The 24491-nt window shown below is 40.8% G+C and overlaps 1 protein-coding gene and 1 non-coding gene across 2 annotated transcripts in view; one reads left to right on the forward strand and one right to left on the reverse strand.

Moving 5' to 3' along the window:
- The window catches only part of DOCK5 (dedicator of cytokinesis 5), a 239930-nt gene that overhangs the window by 43194 nt on the left and 172245 nt on the right, over positions 1-24491 (forward strand). The window contains exons 3-4 of the mRNA XM_049770834.1: positions 14497-14580; positions 17401-17510. Coding sequence (XP_049626791.1) covers positions 14497-14580; positions 17401-17510 — 194 coding nt within the window. The remainder of the gene's footprint in view (positions 1-14496; positions 14581-17400; positions 17511-24491) is intronic.
- Positions 426-529, reverse strand: LOC126004826 (U6 spliceosomal RNA). The gene has a single exon (XR_007494072.1). It is a non-coding gene; the product is annotated as a U6 spliceosomal RNA (small nuclear RNA).

Genomic DNA, 24491 nt, shown 5'->3' on the forward strand with positions numbered 1-24491 from the left:
AGTAGCTAGATCTTATGGTGTTTTAGAAATATTTTATCTCTACACCATTCATATAACATTCTTTTATAAATAGTATATAATTTTTGTTATTTCTTTTTCATTCTCTTCTTACCTATACATGCTCTGATGTTATCTGGAGCAGGGGGTGGCTGGGGGCCAGGAGTGAATTGTGTGTGGCCACTGATATATCTTCTTTGTAAAATTGCCTTGATCTACATGATTACTTCTTTTCTGTTCTTGTGTTTTACAAATTTTATTGAAGATTTACAATACTGGTTTTGTTTTATTTTGTTACAAGGACTTACTCCTGACGGTGCTCATGGAGGGCATTGGGGAACCACATGCAGTAGTGGGATTGAACCCAAGTCAGTCGTGTGTAAGGCATGAGCCGTACTTGCTATACTGTCTTTGTTTTCTTTCTTTTTTTTAATATGGAACGCTTCACGAATTTGTGTGTCATCCTTACGCAGGAGCCATGTTGATCTCGGTATCGTTCCAATTTTAGTATATGTGCTGCCGAAGTGAACACCTGTCTTTGTTTTCTAATACTGTTAATTATACTTTTCTTACGTACACCTATCAATGAGGCATTCATAAACAGAACTCTTCCCTCCACTAGTATCCTATGGGCCCCTCCCACCACCTTTTAAAATCTTCAGTTCCAATGACTTTGGCTATTTTTTGTTGTTTTGGATTTTAGGCCACACCCACAAGTGTTTTGGGTTTACTTTCGCTCTGCACTCGAGTCACTCCTGGCAGGGCACTGGAGTCAAGACGTTGTGTTGGGGATCAAACCAGGCCAGGTCATGGGGCCGGAGAGATAGCATGGAAGTAAGGCATTTGCCTTGCATGCAGAAGGATGGTGGTTCAAATCCCAGCATTCCATATGGTCCCTCGAGCCTGCCAGGAGCGATTTCTGAACGTAGAGCCAGGAGTAACCCGAGTGCTGCCAGGTGTGACCCAAAAACTGAAAACAACAACAACAACAACAACAAAAAACAGGCCAGGTCAGCTGTGTGGAAGGCAGCACTCAACTTACTGCACTATCATTCTGGGTGTTCCTATCCCTACAAAGGAACTATTTTTTAAAAAATCTTTCTCTTTTTGTAGGTATATAAATTTTAAAACAATAATGTGAATAATTCTCTGCTAATACATTTTAAGATTAATGAAATGGATGAATGAATTAATTAAGTAATGAAATAGATGTATCTTAAAAACACACAATTTAGTAAGATGAGGAGAAGAGAATTAAGAAATTTCAAGGAAAAATCTTAGGCTTATAAAATTATAATCTTAAGCTTATAAAAGTATAAAACAGTATTTTTTTAAAGGATAAATCTTTTTCTTTTTGTACCTCATGGAACAGAAGCACTTTCCATTTATTTATACTTTGTATTGTATAAATACAATATAATCTTTTGGTCACTTCTTACTGACTAATGTATAATATCAAATAAAACAACAACAATCAGAAGAGTCTGTAAGCCAGTAAGGGAGCACAGCAGGAAGTGTGTACCCTTTGCCCACGATGAGCTATGTTTTGGGATTATTCATTATATTACTGTATACTGGATTAGAATATTCACTGTGTAGACCTTGCTCAAGATATGTTGATAATTATCTCTCAGGTCCCAGCTAACATAGCTATATTTTACAAACGAGCAGAGCTCTCCTCAGGGATCTGTCCTCAAGGTCTTTTATTATGCACAATGAGACCTGAAACCAAAATGTAGTCCACCAGCTCTGCTATCGGTAAGGTTGTGAGGGGTCATCAGGTGACACTTGAACATCTATTCACTATAGTTTCTGCCTCTTGTGTTGTTAGTGTGGGATTGCACACTTACGGGTATTGGACAGTTTGGTTCTCTTTGCTCCACTCCCCAGGTTAAATTCTGTGTCAGAAGTGTCTTTCTAGGGGACTGAGCAGAATAGCACAATGGTAGAGTGTTTGCTTTGGACGTGGCCAACTTTCGACAGACCCGGGTTCAATCCCTGGCATTCCCCTGAGCCTACCAGGAATGACTTCTGTGCCCAGAGCCAGGAGTAACTCCTGAGCACTGTTGGGTGTAGCCTGAAAGTAAACAAACAAACAACAAACAAAAGAAAACACTTTGTGATTGCCAAATCTAGCTCTACAATTTCTTATCAAGGACATCTCTCTGTCTGCAATCCTTCTCGTGCTGTCCTTTTAACCCTCACCTTAGGTTTAGCTAAGGTCAGTTTTTATATAGACCTACTTATGTTTTGCTGAAGATTTGCTGTGTTTGATGAAGATGAGATAAACGCAAGTTTATCATTTTGGTGGCTTGTCCTCCTCCTCCTCCTCCTCCTCCTCCTCCTCCTCCTCCTCCTCCTCCTCCACCTCCTCCTCCTCCTCCTCCTCCTCCTGCCTCTTTTTCCATCTCATTTAGATATTTTTGGTGTGAGGGGGCAGTATTTGGGCCACATTCAGCAGTACTCAGGGTTTATTCCTTGTTCTGTGCTCAAGGGCCACTCCTTGAGTGGTGCTTGAGGGATCATATACAGTGCCAGGGACCTAACTAGAGTTGACTACATATAAGATAATATTTTAACCCTTGTATTATATTATCTCCCAGCAATTCTTGACCAACTAGGACATCAGTGCTAGCATCCAAGGATGCAATGCAAGTGCCTATGTGGTACAAGGAATTGAACCAGGTTAATATTTGGTAATTTTGTTTGATATTAAATATAGGTAAATTATGAATGCTCTTTATTCATTGAAGATCATCCTAATTTGCTCACAGATTTTATTATGACTTTAGAATAGATTTTATCGAGTATGTTTTGTACATTTACTAAGGAACCTACTAAGAGGATCATCTTTATATGGTGGATTGTGTTGATTTTGAATTGTCCTATCTTTCTGTTAATGATTTTTAATTTCTGCTCATTGTTGTCAGAGAACATGCTTGGTGTGATTTGAATCTGTTTCAGTTAACTAGGAGCAGTTCTTGTGTTTGACTTTATCATTTCTGGTTTTTTTTTTTTTCTTAACTAATTTGTTTTTCTCCTAACTTTGGGTAATACATTCCTTTTTCTTTGCATGCCTCAGCATCCTGAACTATGTATTAAATTTTATGTTTTGAGTCTAAGTCCTGTTCTAGGACACATTTACTTGAGAGCTTAGTTTTCCCCCCAGGTTTGCATTTAATTTTTGTTAGGCAGCACAGCTGCTATGCATCATTACAAGGTTTCCTAGCATAGGTGTGAGTGTGCAAATGTCTCTTTTATGCTGATCTATTTCCTGTCCATGGGAATTTTCTGTGTGTGCACGTGCTGCTTACCTGAAGACTCCGAGGGTAACTAAGATTCATACCCCTTTCTTCATTGATCCCGTGTCCACGTATTCTAGCCACCTGGGCCTCCCTGAATTTCCACTTGTCTTTCCTCTTGGATACTTCCTGTAAGTCCCCTCCCCCCACTGTATTTTCCCTTCTATTCCCCCAGGCAGTAAGCAGAAGTTGTTTTCAATTTCCCTTATCTGTTTCTCTTCTCTCAGGCATCACTGCCCTGCATCTATTGCTGTTCAGAAAACTGAATTCTTCATTTTTGCTCAGTTTTTATGCATTTTAGGCAAATTTGTTCATCTAAAAGTTCTTGATATGCTTTGTAGTCCATTCTAACCACTAGTAAATGTGATAGATGTGTTTTATTAGAAAAAAAATCCCAAACTCATATTGCTGTTTCAAAATCTTATTTGCGGGGGAGTCCACGCCCCGCAACGCTCAGGGGCTACTCCTGACTCTATGCTCAGAAATTGAGCGCCTGGCAGGCTTGGGGGACCATATAGGATGCCGGAATTCGAATCACCATCCTTCTTCATGCAAGGCAAATGTCCTACTTCCATGCTATCTCTCCAGCCCTGCTGTTTCAAATTCTTATTTATTCCAGGGTTATTTAATTTTTAAGTTTGTCTTTTTCTTTATGTTGAAAAATCTTGGTTCCAAAGACATTAATCATGTCTTTATTATAATTGATCACAATTATTAAGATTAGTAATCACACATATTGAAATATAATATATATAATTTATATAACATAATTTTATTATGTTTATTATATAAACTATGATTTTATAAATAATTTATATAATTTTATATAAATCATATGATATATAATTATACATATACATATTTAATTATCATTAATTATTGATGTCTTACTGATGTCATTACTGATCTTTTTTCCCCCTCTTTATATTATTTTGCTGTTGTTGTTTTTTTATGTTTTGTATTTTTTGGGCTACACCTGGTGGTGCTCAGGAGTTATTCTTGGCTTGGGGGACTATGTGAGATACTGGGGATCAAACTCACGTTTGTCCTAGATCAGCCTTGTGCAAGGCAAACACCCTACCACTGTGCTACCACTCTGGCCCCGATCTTCTTTATATTCTAATGCCAACCTTAAGAGGTTAGTTCACAAAAAGTCATTTTATTGCTGGGGAAAATGAAGATGGCAAGTATTAACTTGACACACACATATGCTCATGCTTTCGCTTTCATTTCTTTCATTTCCTCATTTTTGAGACAAGGAAATATGATTTCGCCATTTACTCAGCTTTTTTCTAAAACTGTTTGCCTTTCTCCATGTTCTTTCTCTTTGGTTGTCCATTCTCTATCTCACAACTTGCATATGAGACTCACATGTGTGATGGTGTCTTAGAAGCTTCATGCAGCTCGATTCTAGCCCTTCCTGAGTGGTACATTGGGTAAAAATCCCTCTGCCCTTTTAGGCAGTAGGTTGAAAGCCCCTGAGAAGTAAGCCCATGTTCACTGTGCTACTATAGAATTTGCAGTTTCAGGTGGAAATTGTTTACTCTGTATGTGTTGGGGGCGGGCTCACTGCAGTGTGAAGGGTTATAATCGGCACTAGAATTTGAACCATTGTCAACTCTTAGGAAATCCTTAGGCTGTAGCTGCATGCTAGACAAGCACCTTAACCTTTGTACTATGTTTCCAGAAATTTTTGTTTTGTTTTGTTTTGTTTTTTCTTTTTGTTTGCTTGTTTTTTGTTTTGGGGCCATACCTGGTGATGCTCAGGGGTTACTCCTGGCTCTATGCTCAGAAATCACTCCTGGCAGGCTCAGGAGACCATATGGGATGCTGGAATTCGAACCGCTGACCTTCTGCATGCAAGGCAAACACCTTACCTCCATGTTATCTCTCCGACCCGTCTTTGTATCTCTTAATTCCCTTGCCCATTTTCTCTTCTCTTGTTTTTCAGGAGAATTAATTGATTTTGCAGTCAAGTCAGACTTTATTCCTTTCTTTTATGACTGGATTTTGTCTAAACTAAAGCCATGAATGTTTGGAGAAAATCATTAATGGTAATGTTGACTGTAATTTGAATTGCTGGTTCTAGTACTACCATATTACTTGATTTTCTCTTCAAAACCTTGGCTTCCTAGTTGCAATTTCTACACACAACTTAATACAGTAAGCTAGACCAAATTTAACTCTGGCCATTTTTGTCTGTTTAGTTTTCATTTATTAAGTATTTATACCAAGAAAGGCTTGATGACAGTACCTTATTTTATTGGGGGAAGGCATCCTGGACTTGTTAGTGTTAGTCTAGTAGCTTCATTATTCAAATCATTTCTTAGTTTCCCTTGGAGTTTTTATTTGTTTTTCATTAATGGAGAAGAATAAATCAATAAGCAATCTTAGAACATGAGCCTTCCTTTTCCTAGATAGCACAATGATAGGGCATTTACCTTGCATGCAGACAACCCGGATGGACCAAGTTCAAGTCTCCAGCATCCCATATGGTCCCCCGAGCCTGCCAGGAGTGATTTCTGAGCACAGAGCCAGTAGTAATCGCTGAGAGCTGTTGGGTGTGGCCCAAAATCCCCTCCCCACCAAAAAGAACATGAACCTTGTTGTGGCCTCCCAGGCAGTGCTTAGGTGTCAGAGACTGGTGCTGTGATGCTGCTTGGAACCAGCTGTGCTGGAAGTCACAGAGACCATCTTGGTGGTCTGGGGAAGAGGCTTTATGTGAAGCTAGGGATTGAACTTGAGTCTTTGCATTTGCAAGGCATGCACCCCCAAACCCTCAGTTACCTCTCCATCCTCAGCCTTGGAATATACACCTTTAATATTAATCCAGAATGAAACAAACAGAGTGACTGCTTGAGGCATCATTAGTACTCTGAGTAACATACTGGTTACTTCTTTGGATCACTACACAAATGCTTTGAAGGAGCAGCAAGAAATTGGTTAAGAAAGCTACGGTATTCCTTGACTCTCCTGCCATCCACCCTTTAGGGAAGCTCCATAGCTGCCTGTCTGCTGGAAGTGGTCTTGGCTGTCCCAAAAGACCCCTGTGCTTCCTGGGCATCAGTCTCTATTTTGATAGACTGGCTTCTCTCTCACCACTGCAACCCTACCAGGTTTCCAGTGTTCTGGAGTGACTTCCAGCATCTTGTTGGTGAAAGCTGTCTGTGTGTCTTTGGGGATGTGGTTGTGAGCATGCTTGAAGTGGGAAACTGGACAGAGCAAGAAAGGGGAAGGGAGTCGGGATGGTGACTGCCATTTTACCTGGTTTCTATCAATGTGACTCACAGTCCCAGGGTCCAAGCATACGTTCTTCTTTTTGGTTTCCCAGACCCCTGTGAAGAAGATACTGTGGTCTCTATTTTTAGATGGGGAAGCTACAGGCAAATGCTTGTTTTAGAGAATAAAGTTTTTGTTCTGTAATTTCCAGTGGTCTTGTTTTATCTATCTCCTATGAAGACTACATACATTTGATTTAGATGTTTTATAATAAGTACTTTGTACCAGTGAAAAAAATCAGTAACAAGCAGTTTAATTTATATTTGTAAAATATTTCTTCAATTAAGTATAAGTATATACACACACACACATTCTATCCGTCCACAAATATATAGAATTCTTATAATGGAATTTTCCAGAGAATGACTAATTCTTCTTCATTGATTCACTTCACTATTGTCATCAAAGGCCTAGAAAACAAAATTAAGGACCTTGCAAAAGGTGCTAGAGAGAGAGAGGACAAAGGACTGGAGCAAGATCTTGCATGTGCAAGGTCTGAGTTTCATTCCTGGTACGAACTGCTTTTTGAGTAACTTCGGTAGCACAGGTGATCCCCAGCACTACTGAGCTTGAGCACTGAACATAAGGTCCTCTTGCCAATTAAGTATCCCTGGGAGAGTTACCCTAAACTGCCCTGAGCATTGCTTAGAAGCCTCTCTTTCTCTTCTGTACAAAAAGTCCTGCAAAAGGGGTCAGAAAGGTAGTCTAGGTGCTTGCTTTGCATGCAGCTGATCCCACTTTGATCCCCAGCAGTGCATATGGTCCTCTAAACAAAGAATTAATAGTAGCCTCTGAGTACCACCCAGTGTCCCCACTCCCTGAAAAAAATCCTGCAAGGTGCTGCTCTTGTAAAGTACTATTGCTAAGAAGTTTAGGCTTCTATCCTTATGTCATTGCCGCTAGATAGTTCTGAGTCAACATGATGGTCATCATGGTCAAAAGAACTCATTTGTAACCTAATTTTAATTTTCAGCATGCAGTTTTATATGTTTACATCTTGGGTCATGCCTACCATCAAATCTAATCCTCTATTCGTACAATAGAGTGGAATTGACCAGTCAGAGGAAAAAAGTTCACTTGGTCTTCTGGGATATCATCAAACTGAATTCAGGGTTCAATTCAGAGATGTGATATTTTTAATTATTGTAATATTGTCGGCTGAACTCAGATGAAGGTCATAGAAAAAAGTGAAATTGGGAGCCAGGGAAATTGCTTAGAGGAGTAGATATTATATGAACAAGACCCCATGTTGGCTCTCCAATAGCACATGTACCCTGTCCTCCAAAACATCTCGGAGACCTTGTGGCCCCAGCATCACCAGTCTCAGGCAGGGAGTCATCAGGGCTAAGTATCCTAGAGAATGACCCCTGATCCCTCAGTCACAGCTGTTGGGCCCTTTCCACAAAAGAAGTTTGGTCATTATTTGCAAAAGTCATAGAGAACTTGTTTTCTTTGTAAGACTTTTTGTTGTTGTTGTTGTTGTTGTTTTGGCCACACCCATTTGATGCTCAGGGGTTACTCCTGAGAAATTGCACCTGGGTTGGGGGGACCATATGGGACGCCGGGGGATTGAACCGCGGTCCTTCTTTGGCTAGCGCTTGCAAGGCAGACACATTACCTCTAGCGCCACCTCTCCGCCCCCTCTTTGTAAGACTTTTAAAGCTTCCTATGGACCACTAAAAGAAAGATCTTGCTTTTGTGTTTGTTTGTTTGTTTTGGGGCCACACCCTGCAGCATCCCTGCAGTGCTGTTATTCCTTGTTCTGTTCTCAGGAATTAATTCTGGCTGCCTCAAGGACCCTTTCATATGGGATGCTAGTGACCAAACTATGTGGTCAGCTCCATGCAAGGCTAGCACCCTATTACTATACTATTACTTTGGCCCCTTGGGAAGCTGTACTTTAAGAGTATATGAAATAATATAATCCACTCTAAAGATTATTAGTAATTCACAAACTTTTTTTTCTTTTACAAACTTTTCATCATCAAACATGGCCCACCATTTACTGCCTATAAATTTGTTGTTTGTTTCTTGTGTGTGATACAATGATCACAACTTCTTTTCTTTTCCCTTTTGCCTCTTTCATGTGAGACTGCCTCAAAAGAAAACGCCAAATCAAAACCATTTGGTAAATGCAAACTATATTTGTAGGCACTGTCTTATTTTTCTGGTTCTGCCAAATTGTACTTTTCCTGATGTAAACAATAAGCTGCCTAGGGAAGAATTGCAGCAATTCATCTTTCCCAACCTTGCACATAGCAGCCAGCAAGACTGTATACAGCAACTCCCTGGTCTTGTTTAATTTTGTCAGACAAAACAAGAGATTGCTGTAGTGCCTGCTCGTCAAAATGGCCCATCATGCTTCTCTTGTCTCGACCATCATCACCTCATGAATCAGAGGATTGGGGAGTTAAGGGACCTAAGACAACTAGTTCAATGCTGAATCTTTATCTCTGGGAGACGGAGACACAGACTCGGTCTCTTCCACACTCTTTCAGTGTTCATGAGAGAGCTGAGCCTTCAATTCTGTTTTATTTTCCCTTTGGCTTTCTTTGTTTCCTCTTTATCTTTATAAATTATCCAGGATCAATATTTGTTTGCATGTTGTCCATAAAGTACAGACTAGCAGACAGTATGATCATATCAACTGTTATTGATTCATATGACAGAACTTTCTTTTTTGTAAGACTCTGATCGGATGAGACAATTATAAGAAAGACTAAACAATAGATTAAGAATCTCTCAGGGTTTTCTCTCTTGTTCAGGTCAGTCTAAGCATATGTAGCTTTTCTATCTTAGATCAGCATGGTCAGCCCAGGTGAGGCCTTGATAATTGCTTTGATAATTTGCTGCAAGGGCAAATTTATTGAAAACAAGGTCCTTTAGCCTTTCTGAGTCTGTTTCCTTACTAAATAATATGGTACAGAGTACCAATTTATCATGCTCATGATATGTATGTATGGAATAAAATAGGATGGAAAGTATATGCAGGAGGGCTTAGCACTCTAGAGTATATAGTTTGCACGAATAAATAACAAATAGAAGTGACTGAAAACTTCGTTGCTTTTTATGTACAGTAAAAACTGATCCTTATTAGGTGCAGGAGGGTGATATTTTTTTTTTTTTTTTTTTTTTTTGGTTTTTGGGCCACACCCGGTAACGCTCAGGGGTTACTCCTGGATATGTGCTCAGAAGTTGCTCCTGGCTTGGGGGACCATATGGGACACCGGGGGATCGAACCGCGGTCCGTCCAAGGCTAGCGCAGGCAAGGCAGGCACCTTACCTTTAGCGCCACCGCCCGGCCCCAGGGTGATATTTTTGTGTGCCTTTTTTTGTTTGTTTGTTTTTTTGGTCACACTCGGCAGCATTCAGGGGTTACTCTTGCCTCTACATTCAGAAATTGCTCCTGGCAGGCTCGGGAGCCATATGAGATGCCAGGATTTAAACCACTGTCCTTCTGCATGCAAGGCAAATGCCCTACCTTCATGCTATCTCTCCAGCCCTGTGCTTTTTTTTTTTTTTTGAATCTTGGGAAAGCATCCTTTTTTTTTTTTTTTTTTTTTTTTTTTTTCTGAGAAATAGAGAAATGCCGTGGAGTTTAGGGAAGAAGTGGACCATGGTAGAATTGATTGGTGGAGGTAAAATTTTGGGTCTGTAGTGATAGTACAGTGGATAAGGTGTTTGCCTCGCACACAGCCAACCCAGGTTTGATCTCCAGTATCCCATATAGTCCCCCGAGACTGCCAGGAATGATTTCTGAGCACAGGGTCAGAGGGAATTTCTGGTTATCCTTTGGTATGATCCAAACCCCTTCGCCCCTAAAAAAACCCCACAATTGATTGGTAGATTTTATAAGTCATTGTTGTGCTTTGAGCACTTCATTGAGTCTAATCCAGGATGTGAAAGACATCTTACACTAATCTTACACTAATCTAAGATGGGAAAGGCACAATGCACAATAGTAATATGTGACCAGGTTACATTTGTGAGGAGTTTGTCATCCTGATTAGTGGCAGATGATAATGCAAGATGCCATGTGATTATGGTATCCTTCCTGTTGAAAGGAAAAATGGTTGTGAGACCTCAAAGTAGAGATCATGTGGGGTGGCAGGGTAGTACTCATTTGTAAAACTGAATAGTTTACATGTTCTTGAATTGTCATAAAAGAAAAGATAAGGGCCCGGAGAGATAGCACAGCGGTGTTTGCCTTGCAAGCAGCCGATCCAGGACCAAAGGTGGTTGGTTCGAATCCCGGTGTCCCATATGGTCCCCTGTGCCTGCCAGGAGCTATTTCTGAGCAGACAGCCAGGAGTAACCCCTGAGCACTGCCGGGTGTGACCCAAAAAGCCAAAAAAAAAAAAAAAAAAAAAGAAAAGAAAAGAAAAGATAAGCTATTGTTTCAGGCAAAGCTTAGAGAAGAATATAAGAGTCTTCACTGGAGAAGAGAGTGGGATTTAGTAGATAATGGAAGGCAGGGAGAAAGGCTAAAATGAGGTTGCTTTTGGTGTATTCTTATTGTCAGGATTTAGGATTTATTAAGGAAACTTGTTAGTCTACGTGTGTGTGTGTGTGTGTGTGTGTGTGTGTGTGTGTGTGTGTGTGTGTGTGTACTGCAATTCTTGGTAGGTATTTGTACCTGGGGCTAACAGTGCTCAGTACTTTAAAAAAAAAAAACGAGGAAGAGACAGGTTGGTCATTAAGCAACACATTGTGACACAGAGACTTTAGTACTTCCTGTTTCCATCTGAGAACTCTGAACCAAGGGAAGGACCAAGGAATGCAAAGAGAGTCAAGGATGTGAGGTCTACCTTTTCTGCAGAACACCAGCCATGTATTTAGTGGGCAAACCATGTGGGTCAGCTACCAGATGAAGTGGGTGTAACAGGTGATTAGCTGCCTTGGTAATGTGGCTCAAGGACATATCTAGTATTTGCGTATTATTAATACTGAATTCTGTGCCTTTTCTCCAAACTCACTTCACTGGTCAATTTAGTCTAATTCCAAAGTAATTTATCCAGACTGTGTGTCAGGACTGCAGAAAAATCTTTGGGTGATTTCTTAATAAAGAAGAGATCTTTTTAAATAAAGGTTGTCACTAACAGATTGCAGTGATGGAGAAAAGCCTACACAACCAGGCTGTAGACCTACAGTTCATTGCAGGCTCAGGGGAGAGCCTAGTTTGTGATGCAGGGACATCTTGATTCCCTTTTAAAAATTAATTAGCTGGGTTTGAGGGGAGGCACACCTAGCTATGTTCAGTGCTAAAGGATTACTTCTTGTGGGCTCAGTGGACCATGTGAAGTGCTAGAGATTAAAGTCTGGTCAGCTGTATACAAGGCAAGTGTTGTATATGCTATATTCTCTCTGGCCTCAGCTCAGTAGATTCCCTTTTTAATGATGCTATGGGATCCAGCAGATGTATTAAGGGACTCTTTTTGTGTGCTCATAGGAGTTGTAGAAATGGGAATACTGTGGGTCCCTTGATCATCTGACTATAATGGTAATAGCTATAATTAAATACTCTCAAAGATTAGTTCTTTTTCTTGGAAAGATGCAGATCACTCATAATGAGAGTGGGGGCAAGAACTAAATATATTTTAAAAACATAACAAAACAATGAAAACCAGTTTTATTGAATTCTAGTTTACAAACCCATAAATCTATCCATTTTAATGGTACAGTTCAATGATTTTTGCTTTTTTATCTTTTGGGCTACACCTGGCAGTGCTCATTGTTTACTCCTGGCTCTGCACCAGGAATTATTCCTGGCATGCTTGGGGAACCATATAGGAAGCTGGAGATCGAACCTGGGTTGAACAAATGCAAGACAAGCACCCTACCTACTGTACTGTCTATCTGGCCCCATGACTTTCTGGTGTACGATTTTCCTGCAGTTTTTAGTAAATGCATGGAATTGGGGAATCATCACCACAGTCCAGTTTTAGGATGTGTCCATTTCCCCAAAGTGCTCGAGGATGCTTAATCACAATTTTCCATTCACAGCATCAGCAAACCTGTTCTGAGTATTGCCAATAAATGAAAGGCTAAAATAGGTTTTCTTCAGATGGCTTTCATTTAGAATAATGGAATAATTCCATGTTATAGATGTGTCTTTTTGCCAAGTCATATGACATGGATATCTCATATTTTATTTTTCTGTCTGCATTATTTGACTGTTGTAAGCAATGTTGCTTTTTTGTTTTCCTCTGGTGCTATTGTAGTAAAAATGATCAACAGAAATCTATTCTGTCAGAGCTTTGGAGACCAGGGGTCTGCAATCAAGTGGTGTGCTCTCCCTGGAGACGACTGGGGAGAAATCCATTCCTTGCCTCTTTCAGCTTCTGCTGATTTGAAGTTACATACCTCAGTCTTGGCTTCATCTTCACACTGCCTTCTCTTCACTGGTTCCCAGAACTCACTGTCACTCTTAACAGGGTACATATGAAAGCATGTAGGACTTTTCCCTGGAAATCCAGGAGCAGTTTCTCCTCTCAAGATCATCAGTTTAGTCAAATATTTATATAGCCACATAAGGCCCTGATAGGTCTCAGGGTTTCATTTGTGTGGCTCTCCCCTGGGATGGCATTTTTTTTTTTTTTTTTGCTTATCACAGCTATCCACATCAAGTCATGTGCAGACATTCTCATTCACAGGTTGTATTGTAAAATTATGTTTAACTTTTTTAAGAAGCTACCAGACTGTTTCTGGAAGGACTGTATCATTCTGTGTTCCTACCAGCAGGGGTTTTATTGTTTCACCTTATTGCCAACTGTCTGTCTCTTTTTATCTCATAACAAACATTCTAGTAGGTATGAAGTTGGTACCTTATTATAGTTTTAACTTGCATGTCCCTGAGGGTTAATGATATTGAACTATTTTTAAATGTGCATTAGCTGTCATGGATGCATGGCAAAATATTTTTGCAAAGCTGTTACCCTCCTTAAAACTAAACTTTTTTTTTCAGGAGGTGGGGGTAGTCTACTGTTTTTTTATAATCTGGCCTCGTCATCGCCAGTGTAAGGACCATGGTGATTGAGAGCAATTTCCTTGATCAGGAAATTACTGAGGCAGCCCATTTTTCCAGAGTGCCTAGAACTTGGGCAAAGGAGGCACCTATGCTGTGTTTGTCTGTTGTTAGACAGTAGGAGGGGACAAAGCTGTCTTTTGGCTACAGTTACTGTGTCAGGGACTAAGATGTCTGCCAATAACATAAAGTTTATCAGCAGGGGAGTATTATAAACCAGCTATTGTCTCAGCAGCAATCGACTGACCAAGATGGCAATTATTCTTAATTTAATAGATTTTTAGGGGTTGGAGAGAGCACAGCACTACCTCTGGTCCCCCAGACCAGAGGTATTACTATTGTTTTTTACTATTCCGCCAGGAATAGTAAGCCCTGAGCACTGCTGAATGCCTCCCCTACAAACAAAACAAAAAAGATTGAAATATCTGGTCTATAGCACACAACTGTGTGTTTTGTGACTCTTTTTACCAATTTTGTTTAGTTTGATTTGTTTCTGGGCTACAGCTGGTGGTGCTCGGGTGTTACTCTCTGCTCTGTGCTCAGGAATCACTCTTGGGAATGCTTAGGGTTGCTAGGAATTGAATCCAGATTTGCTCTGTGTAAGGCAGTTCTCCTCCGATGTGTGCTCGGAGGTCATTCCAGTCCATGACCATTCTTTAACTCAATGTCAAGCAGACAAACAGCTAGTATTTGTTAGGTGGAGGAATGACTATAAGACACCACATATGGGGTCTGGGAGGATGTTTAGTGCTGAGCTGTGGGTGTTTTATTTGAAACCATTCAATAGAGAGATATTGGTGAGAAAAATAGGTCACTAACCCCTGGATGTGCTGCCCAGTGACTTGCATTTCAACTGCCTCTGATGCCTTTGCCTTTCCTCCTTCTCTTTTCCAGCCATCTACAACTTCAATGCCTCTCAGGACATGGAGCTCTCCTTGCAGCTTGGAGACACAGTTCACATCCTGGAGATGTATGAGGGTAAGTTTGAATATGGCCTCTGCCAGACACGGGAAGCAGTGGCAGTTACTTATTAATAAGGCACTTAGAGCAAACATCAACATGCTTTACTTCCTGAAGTGGTGCTAGTATAAATTCAGGAAGTACTTAGGTTATACAAGTTAGTACAGACTAAAGATGATTGCAAAATTGCTAGATGAACAGTGAGTGCAAACATGCCCCGACACCAGAATGAAGTGACTATGCAGCTCTTGGCTGCAGTGCCTGGGCACTGGGTGCAGGATCACAGATCAGCTGTGGGGAGGACTCATGGATCCCTGAGCTGCGGGAGCTCCAAGAAAGCCCTGCTGATTTAGCAGGTCTTTCTGCTCAACCCAAAATATTTTCAGAAATGGGGAGAATGAGGCAGTGATGTTGGTGTTGCTGAGCGTCTTTCAGAGAATTAGGTCAAGCCTGCTGCAGTCCGGAAAGTCGATTCGTGTTATTTCCTCTGGTGACATCAGGCTGGGGTGATGCCAGTTGACCTGTTAGTGGGGTGGGGACAGCATCAAGGAGTCCCCAACTAGTCTAAAAAACAAAAGCCTGTCTTCACCCCCCTGCTTCCACCAGGCTTTTAGCTCCAGCCCTCCAAGTCTTAAAAGATTTCCCTCTCCTCATCCCCCAGTCCCATTCAGCTCCATTAGCTACATCCTGAAGTGAGCAGCTCAGCTGAGCTTCAGGATCCTGAATGAACAGGGCCCATGTTTTCTCTCTGAAGGTTAGTGCAAGGTCAAGTTTGTGAAGGTGGGACATGTGACTCTTCCATCCCTGATACTACAAAAAGTAAAATTAAAAAAAAAATTAAGTCAAAAGAAGGGAGGGGACACACACACACACACACACACACACACACACACACACACACACAAACACACACACAAAATAGAAAATCAAGAAGGGAGGAGGGTCAGAGTCATAGCATAGTGGTTGGGTGCTTGCCTTATAAAAGGAAGACCTGGGACAGACCCAGGTTCGATTCCTGGCATCCCATTTGATTCCCCTGAGCCTGCCAGAAGTGGTATCTGAGCGCTGCTGAGTGTGGACCAAAAAGGAAAGAACAAGGGAGGAGCCAGAGCGATGGTACAATGGGTGGAGCACTTGCCTTGCATACAGCTGACCTGGGTACAACTCCCAGCATCCCATATGGTCCTGTGAATTCTGTCGGGAGTGATCATTGAGCACTGCTGGATGTGCCCCTCCCAACTATTTATTTTTGGAGTGAATTCCCTGGATTTGTAGAGTTCCACTGTCCTCCCTCAATGACAGTGCTCATGACACTGGAATGGCAAAGGTAGACTTTGGGAATCCAGGACAAAACAGGAAATTGCAAGATGCAGGAGGGGAGTCGCAAGAAAGGAAGTGGGAATGGTCACTTCCTATTGAAACTGAGTTAACTGCTCCCAGCACAGAGGGCTGGTTTCTGGCTGGTCTTTCTCTGCTCTTCTCCCTTCCCCTCTCTCAGATAGGGCCCAAGGAAGGTAGGGGAGACACAGCACCACCTCATCTCCCTTCTGCATTCATCCTCACTTTCTCCATCCCTCTTGCCATGGAGTCCTGGCATCCCTCTATCATCCTCAGTCATCCCAACACAAGGGGCAGTACTTCTCTTACAGGAGCCTTGGGTATGCCAGGGCCTTAGAACCCCCATGCATGTCTGTGCTATGCCTACTTAACAGGGACAAGGTGCCTCGCTCTATTTTGCACACATTTCTTCATTTTTATCCAGCTGGTGAAGAGGCAGTGGATTGGATTTTGTTCTATTCTTTTTAGTGATTCTGTTTAGGATTGCTTCATGTGATCAAAGAAACTTTTCTAATCATAAGCTATAGAAATGATACCTGAAACTAGAGTCTAAGGGGTTTGGTTATTGTAAATTTTCTTTGAACTTCATATGGGAGAGTTAACAAGAAATGCACAAAAACAATTGTGTATTTCAGGATCATTGGGTGCAGAATTCTATAGTAATAATTAGATTCTAATTTATCCTTTTCCATGTTTACGGTTTTGTCTCACTACCCCCACACCTGCCTTTTTGTATTTTTAGACAATAAGACACGCAGTGTCAGGATAGGGGTGGTGGCAGTTGGGCCACACCTGGTGGTGCTAATTGGTTACTCCTGGCTCTGTTCAGGGAAATATGTGTTGCCAGGACTGAACTGGGTGGAATCGCTAAGTACGGAGCAGGCATCGTAGCCCCTGTACCATCTCCCCAGCACCTGATAGATAATATTGACATGAATAAAGGTCAGATCTTTTACCTGATGGCACTCTGTGTCTTGTTAAGGTGATAGAAGGTTTCTTTATTCTTTTCAGACTTGCTTTTCAATCCCCAGTCTTAGAATTATTGTAGTAGATACTTTCAGCTTGAAATTCATGTTTCTTGAGCCTTCTTTCCTCCTTCCTTCTCTTCCTCCTTCCCTCCCTCCCTTTATTCCTCCCTCCCTCCCTTTATTCCTTCCTTCCTTCTTTCCTTCCTCCCTTTCTCCCTCCCTTTCTCCCTCCCTTCCTCTCTCCCTCCCTCCCTTTTCCTCCCTTCCTTCCTCTTCTCTTCTTCCTTCCTCCCTCTTTCCCTCCCTCCCTCACTCCTTCCATTCCAGGAAGGAGTGCTCAGGTATTACTCCTGTCTCTGCACACAGAGTATACTCCTGCCAGTGCTTGGAGTAGCCATATGGGGTGTTGGAGATTGAACCTAAGTCAGTTGCTTGCAAAGAAAGTGCCCTGCCCACTGTGTTCTTGTTGCAATACTTCTTTTAAAAAAAAATTGTGATTTTTGCCTGTAATAATGCTTTCTGCCTTACCTAGCATGTCAGGAAATGACAGCCAATTCAGTGGCAGTCCTAGCTGTGTTTGAGGCCTACATGCCCACAGCAAGCAATATTGGAAGTCTGCCATGGCTGCTGGAAGTTGAAGCAGTAATGAGTTCATATGATTTAAGCACCCCTGTGTGCTGTGCCATCTCCCCATCTTTGAGTTTGGTTTGGTTTTTGTAGGAGCAATGGTGAGCTGTTACAGAGTCACTCAGCAACTCTGGCGGGAAGCAGGTGGTGGCAGGGCTGGGGATAGGGGTTCTGAGAAGCCTGAGGCAGGCAGGAGAGGTGGGACAAAGGAGTCAAGGTAGCAAGATAATGTCACCCCAGGCCCAGAGACAGCTGAGGCCATTTCCATTTGGACTCCACCAGCCTCCACTTGCTGTGATCTTTAGGGAGTGAATGGCACAGAAAAGACTTAAAGAGTTAAAGTACAATTCAAGGTATTTTAACTCCTTACCCTAAAAACAAAAACAAAAGACATAGGAAATTAGCTTCTCAGCTGCAGAAGAACCTTTCCTTAAGCCATCAGTTGTCCCACAAGGAAAACAGCATCAAATGCAGATCATACATTTGGGCCTTTTTGCAAACTGTAATCTACTGATTCATGTGTAGAGAGTGTGTGTGTGTGTGTGTGTGTGTGTGTGTGTGTGTGTGTGTGTGTGTGTGTATGTGTGTGTACTACCGGCTTTCCTAATTGTTCTATGAAGTACAAGGGAAGAGTGGAGTTGATCTGAAATAAAGCAGATGATGTCTTTGAAGTAGATATTTAGAGCCTTTCTTCATTTTGTTGTGGATTTAGCAGCATCCTGGGAATGGTTAAATAGAACACTTGTTCTCAGAGGTTTCACATTAGTGACTTTAAGTCTTTGTTATTTGGTGTGCTTTAACAAGGGGTCTCCCAGTTGACCAGTGAATATATTTCCATATCTATATATCTAGCTAAGTTGGTCACTGAAGATTGTCGAATACATCTTTTAAATAGTCAATCATTTACTTAATTTGTAGTACTAGGACCTCACACAGTCAAGGCCGGAGGTATATACCTTTGTGTCATTTCCCTGTTAACAGCCACACCAATGCTTGTTTCAGATCTCTTCCAGAGCTTGAGCCTCTGTGCTCCTGAGCTTTGGTGCATTGATTCACACAGTGGTGTGCTTGCCTGAAGACTTAGCTGTTGCTAATCAGACGAAATTTGATGTCTGGGATTTGATGCTCTCTGCTCTGTGAATCCTGACAGCAAGCAGCTGGCTTTCCTGTTAGTTGCTTTCAGAGAATACTCAGTATCCTACCCCTGGAAGGCTTTTTGTCTCCATGAAGGACCTGGGTGCTTGTTTCTGTGAATATGAACATTTGTCAGTCTTAGTACTTGAGCTTACTGAGTTAATTCAACCCCTATCAGTTATACAGAGATGATTATATTAGATTAATTTTCAAATACTGTTTATTTTATGGAATTAATTTTTTAAGTCGTGCCTGCTTTGCTAGGGTGATAGGTTCTTATAGCTGCTAAGGACTGAGGAGTCTTGGCTGCATTCTCAAATTCCTTTATTATTTCACGCAGCTCAAGATGAAGTGAGGGCAGGACTGCTCTGCAAACATTAAACACAATGGAAATGCTGATTAATAACTTGTGTTCTGCCCCTCTTCCCTGATCTCTGCTTTTCATTGGGATGTGTGTGTGTGTGAAGCTAAAAACACTCTACAGTTCTGCCAGACAGAGTGGAAGGGAAATGTTGGCATGGTTTTATGAACACATGGGTTGTGTCTTTCAACTTCCTGTTAGATATGACTCCTGAGACCAATATCTGAGCACTTCCCCCTTCCCAGCCTTAAGGGCATAGACATGCCAGACTTCTGGTACGTTCTGGTGTGGATGAGTTCACCTTTCTGGAACCCAGACATAAAACATGTTTTCTGCCCACAACCCACAATTGAGTATCTTGTAGGACTCTTCCTGTCCTGTTTCCTGCTCTGTGGTTGAATGAATCATTTCAAAAGTGGTAGCTCCTTGAAGGCAAAACTGCTGTACATCATTCATCCCCCTTACTAGAAAGGCCTAAGAGAACTTCTGAATGCAGCAGTGGCCCAGCGGAAGTCTGTTAAATGAGTGAGAATAGAATAGAGCCAGAATGATGAGGGATTATGGAAGCAAACTTGGGAAGCTTAGTGGAGGGAATTTGATACTGATGGTGGGATTGTTAGAACTTTATGTGTCTAAATATAAACTACCAATAACTTTGTAAATTGTGACTCTTTAATAAATAGAATAGTAGAGCAAAGCAGGCATGCTGGGGCAGTCAAGCTCATGAGGAGAGACAGAGGAGTGGAGATTACTCCCAGCAGGATCTGGGTATTACAGGAGGGCAAAGTTTCCTTCCTGGAGGAAAAGAGTATTTTCCAGCCCCCTGTAAGCTGCAAACCATGGAAGAAAGGTTACTGAGGAGGTCTTTAAAGGTTCCATAATGATTTATTTTATACACCATTCATTTTATTGATTCAATATGCCATTCAATGGATACTTCACTGTCTGAATTTTGGACATTGTTATTATCATCTAAAAACACTGTTTCTTCTTAAGTGGTCTCTATAAGATTCAGGCAACTAATAACCAAATAGATTTCTAGATATGTCTGTTGTCAATAATTGATACAAGCAGTATCATACATCGTGTGGTCCTTTGTGAGTTGCTTTGTCTAAGCATGTTTTCCAGGATCACCTACATTGTAGCATGTGGAAATAATTCATGTCACTTTTATCAGGTAAAACACTATTTACCAGGTAAAACACTATTACCAGGTAATAGTGTTTCCATGTTCTATACTTATCAGTTGGTTATTTATACTTTTGAGTAATATGAATAATTCTGCTATGAACATTGTATACAAGATTTTGTGCAGACAAATGTTTTTATTACTGAGGGTGTATTCCTAGGAATGGAATTGCTGAGGCATGTGGTCATTGTTTAATCTTTTGAGAAACTGTCTGACTGATTTAGCTCCAAAACAGGAGACAAGAGTCTCAACAAAGAGTTTTGATCACTCATTTTTTCCTTGACTTTGCCTTAGAACTTCATTGTAAGATTGAAGGGGAATAAACTGATTTAAAAAACTATATTCTATGTTATAACTATTGGGCTATACCCAATGGTGCCCTTGCTTCTGACTCAAGATTCAGGGATCACTCCTAGTGTGGCTCAGGGAATCATATGTGGCACCATGAATCTAATCTAGGTCCACCTCATGCAAGGCAGCTGCCCTACTTGCCATCCTATCTGCTTTAGATGAGATTGTTTTGTCTCTGTCTAAGAAAACCAACACAGGACAAGACATCTAAATTCGCTGTGTATATATGTCCTTTGATATAAAGTGGGTTCATTCTTCAAATTTAAGGTGATTAAATGAAAGTGCATTTCAAAATGTTTCAGCAGGGGCTAGATTTGTAGTATAGCTGGTAGGGTTTTTCCATGATTAATCTCTGGGCACTGATGGATATGCTCCTTTCCCCAAAAAAGTTTCAACAACCCTATTACTATGAAATCATCGGTTCCTATATTAACCAGATTCTAGTCACAAGCTCAAAGGCTGTTGCTCCACCAATGGACAATGCCTTCCCTCCATGCTATCTCTTAGGCCCCAATTGATTTATTTTTTTATCCTAGAAATTGCTCTTAAGCTTGAGGGAGTCTGGTCTTAAAAATAGTTTCTGGAAGTTTGTTTAACACAGCTAACTCCATTGGAAATAATGAAATGAGAACATGTATCAAAAATACCCCAACTTCATTGAGGAAGGCAAACTTTTATTTTAGTGTACCTAAAGGATAACTTGAATGATTGGCAGAAGAGAACACGAATATTGAAAAGTTGAAAGAAAAGGAAAGCACCTAATACAAGACATTCTAAATAAAACAAACAGGTTTCTTCTGGATAGTATGAGGCCAGTTTGAAAATAAATTTTTTTTTACTTTAATTAAGGAAAATGCAGGGACCAGAGAGATAGCATGGAGGTAAGGCATTTGTCTTGCATGCAGAAGGTCGGTGGTTTGAATCCCGGCATCACATATGGCCTGCCAGGAGCAATATCTGAGCATAGAGCCAGGAGTAACCCCTGAGCGCTGCTGGGTGTGACCCAAAAAACCAAAAAAAAAAAAAAAAAAAAAAAAGAAAGAAAATATAATAATAATAATTAAGGAAAATTCATTGCATAGTTGACAAGGTTGACTATAATACACTTCTTTCCAGATAAATGAAAGCAAAGTTATTGAAAAACAAAATAGAAAGAAAAAAGAGAAATGAAGTGAAGAAAAAAGAAAAAAAGAAAAAGTACAATTGCAAGAACATTTGTGAAAATTATTGTATCTCCAATGAAGTCATTAATACAGTGGCATAATGGATAGCATTAGCTATCCATTTAGCTATCTTTTGTTAGCTATCCATTCTTTTAAATTGGTGTGTTCCTATAGGGATGACAGTATCAAACAAATGGAGTTGTCTAGAGCTTCAAATCGCTATTACTGATACTGTGACTTTTAGGGGCATGCATTCAGCTGCTAGGTCTCCTGGAAAAAGGAAGAAACTGGGGGATGGTGCTCATATTTGCTCCAAAAAGCCCTGGTGGTATCAACCTCAAAATTGCATTCCTGAAATTTGGTCAGATTGGTGCACTGGAAGAGAATCATAGAGGGTCAGTGATGAGGCAGGGCCATCTGGATCACATTAATTGTAGGTGATAGAGGCAGCAGGAGTGGCTTCATTAGTGTGGAGGCTTGGCCCACACTTTTTTCCCCGAGATGGTCAGTTTTCTGCTCTCTAGGCCAGTGTACCCATGATCTTTCATGGCTTAGTTTACATCTTGTTTGAGAAAAGAGTGAGTCTATGGAGTTAGCCTGGTTTGAACATCTAAAAATGAAATTTCATCAAGAAATCCACTTCCTTATAGAAGAAGGAATAAGAATGGGTTCGGAAGCAGGAGAGAGCCAGCAGGGAGGGTATATTTCCGCATGCAGCTGACCCAGGTTTTATCTCTGGCACTTCTTAGTTGTCTCCCAGCACCCAGAAGTGACCCCTGAGTATAGTCACGCATACTTTCTGAGCACTGTGAGGTATGCCCCCAGTCTCTAGTAATGATGATGACTTGATCCATATTTATTTTGAACCTCATCTTTATTGAGTAGGTTTTTTTGAGTAGTGGTAGATGTAAAGGTCAGAACAATGATTTGTAGGTAAAGGTACGTGGCACTATGTTTTGGCTTCATGGCTGACAAAACTGAATTTTTCTAAGTTTTATTTGTTTGTTTAACTTAAAGGGCACTGGGACTATATCCAGTGGTGCTCAGGGCCAATTTCCAGATCTGTTCTAAAAGGTTACTTCCATTGGTAAATATATGGTGCTTGGGATTAAAGTGGGGTTCAGCACATGTAACGCAGATGCCTTAACCTCTTTATTCTAGTCACTGATAAAACTTTCTAAAAGAATCATGAAAATATGAAAACGTATTTGAAGATTTTTTTCTTGTAGAGGTAAATTGATCTTCTTTTGGAAATGCGGTAATAGGAACCCTGTAATCAACTGTATGATACAGCGTCTTCATAACCAACTGTTTCTGAACAGTTGATTTAAGAAAATGAGGGCTAGAGCCATAGTGGAGCATTACCTTGCATGTGGTCGACTGTGTTCAATCCCTGATGCCCCATATGGTGTCTTGAGCCTGCCACAAATAGTTTGTTAACTTCTTCCCCCATAATTCCAAATGAGAGTTGTATTCTGGAAGTTATAACAATCTTTTATTGTTGCTCTTTTTTATTCATTTTATTTTTTGGTTGGTTGGCCATGCTCAGTGGTTATAAATGAAAGACAAAGAAAGTCATAATCAAGTTTTAAAACTTAATTTAATAGCACAAATAAAAGTAAACTTAGACTGCCCTGAGATTAAGGTATTCTGGGTATTTCTAACTTTTGTTATTCCATTAGTCAAAATCATTTAAAGTTTGTGGAAACTCTAAGTCTATAATTTCATTGTATTGTTATAAAAACAATTGCCTTTACTTACAAACACAAATGGCATTGAGCCCAACAGCTTGGATTTGTTGACAAGGACTACATGCAAACATTCTGGCATGAACCTTGAAAGCTGATTTGGTTCTATTTTATTGCATATGCAGGTGACTTCTCACATTTGTTTGACCTTTATCTTAATTACAGTTTATCACTGACCAGTGCCTGGACAAATATTCCTCTAAGCCAGGGGTCTCAAACTCAATTTACCTGGGGGGCCTTAGGAGGCAAAGTAGGGGTGATCCTTGAGTGCAAAGTCAGTAGTAATCCTTGAACATTGTGTGTGTGTGTGTGTGTGTGTGTGTGTGACCCAAACAACTAAAACAAAACAAAACAAAAAAGATTCCTCTAGGGCAGGGCCACAAACTGTTGTACGGAGGGCCACAAACAGCCTGCAGGCCGTTTGAGACTCCTGCTAGCTGTGTTTTTCAAGATGCATGCAGTAGGAGTGTGTTTGCCACAAAAACTTATTTAAGGGGCCGGGCAGTGGCACTAGAGATAAGGTGTCTACCTTGCCAGCGCTAGCCTAGGACGGACCGAGGTTTGATCCCCCTGCGTCCCATATGGTCCCCCAAGCCAGGAGCGACTTCTGAACGCATAGCCAGGAGTAACCCCTGAGCGTCACTGGGTGTGGCCAAAAAATAAACAAAAAACAAAAAAAACAAAAAAACTTATTTAAAAAACATGGCCAGTGAAAAGTCTCCTCTTAGATTTATTATCGAGAAGAGAATATTGCCTTATTTGTTTCTCTTCTGAGATGCATTGGATGTTCTCCTAAAATTTCTTCTGGGAGGAGGGTTATATACTTTTCTAAGTGGTGCCTTTACTGTCATGAACTTGGCATTTGGGCAGCTGTTATATATCTAAAGAACATTTTTCTGACTTCAAGCAAAGACGGAAGAGTGTTCTTATAAGTTTTTATGACTTACTGTTTTTGTCTTCAAGGGCTCTTGGTTGGGATTAAGGTAAAGATGGGGTTCAGCTCCTTTCATTCAGCTACTGCTCTCTGAAGATTATCTTTACACCTATGTA

Source organism: Suncus etruscus, chromosome 3 (assembly GCF_024139225.1).
Source record: "Suncus etruscus isolate mSunEtr1 chromosome 3, mSunEtr1.pri.cur, whole genome shotgun sequence".
NCBI classification, from domain to species: domain Eukaryota; kingdom Metazoa; phylum Chordata; class Mammalia; order Eulipotyphla; family Soricidae; genus Suncus; species Suncus etruscus.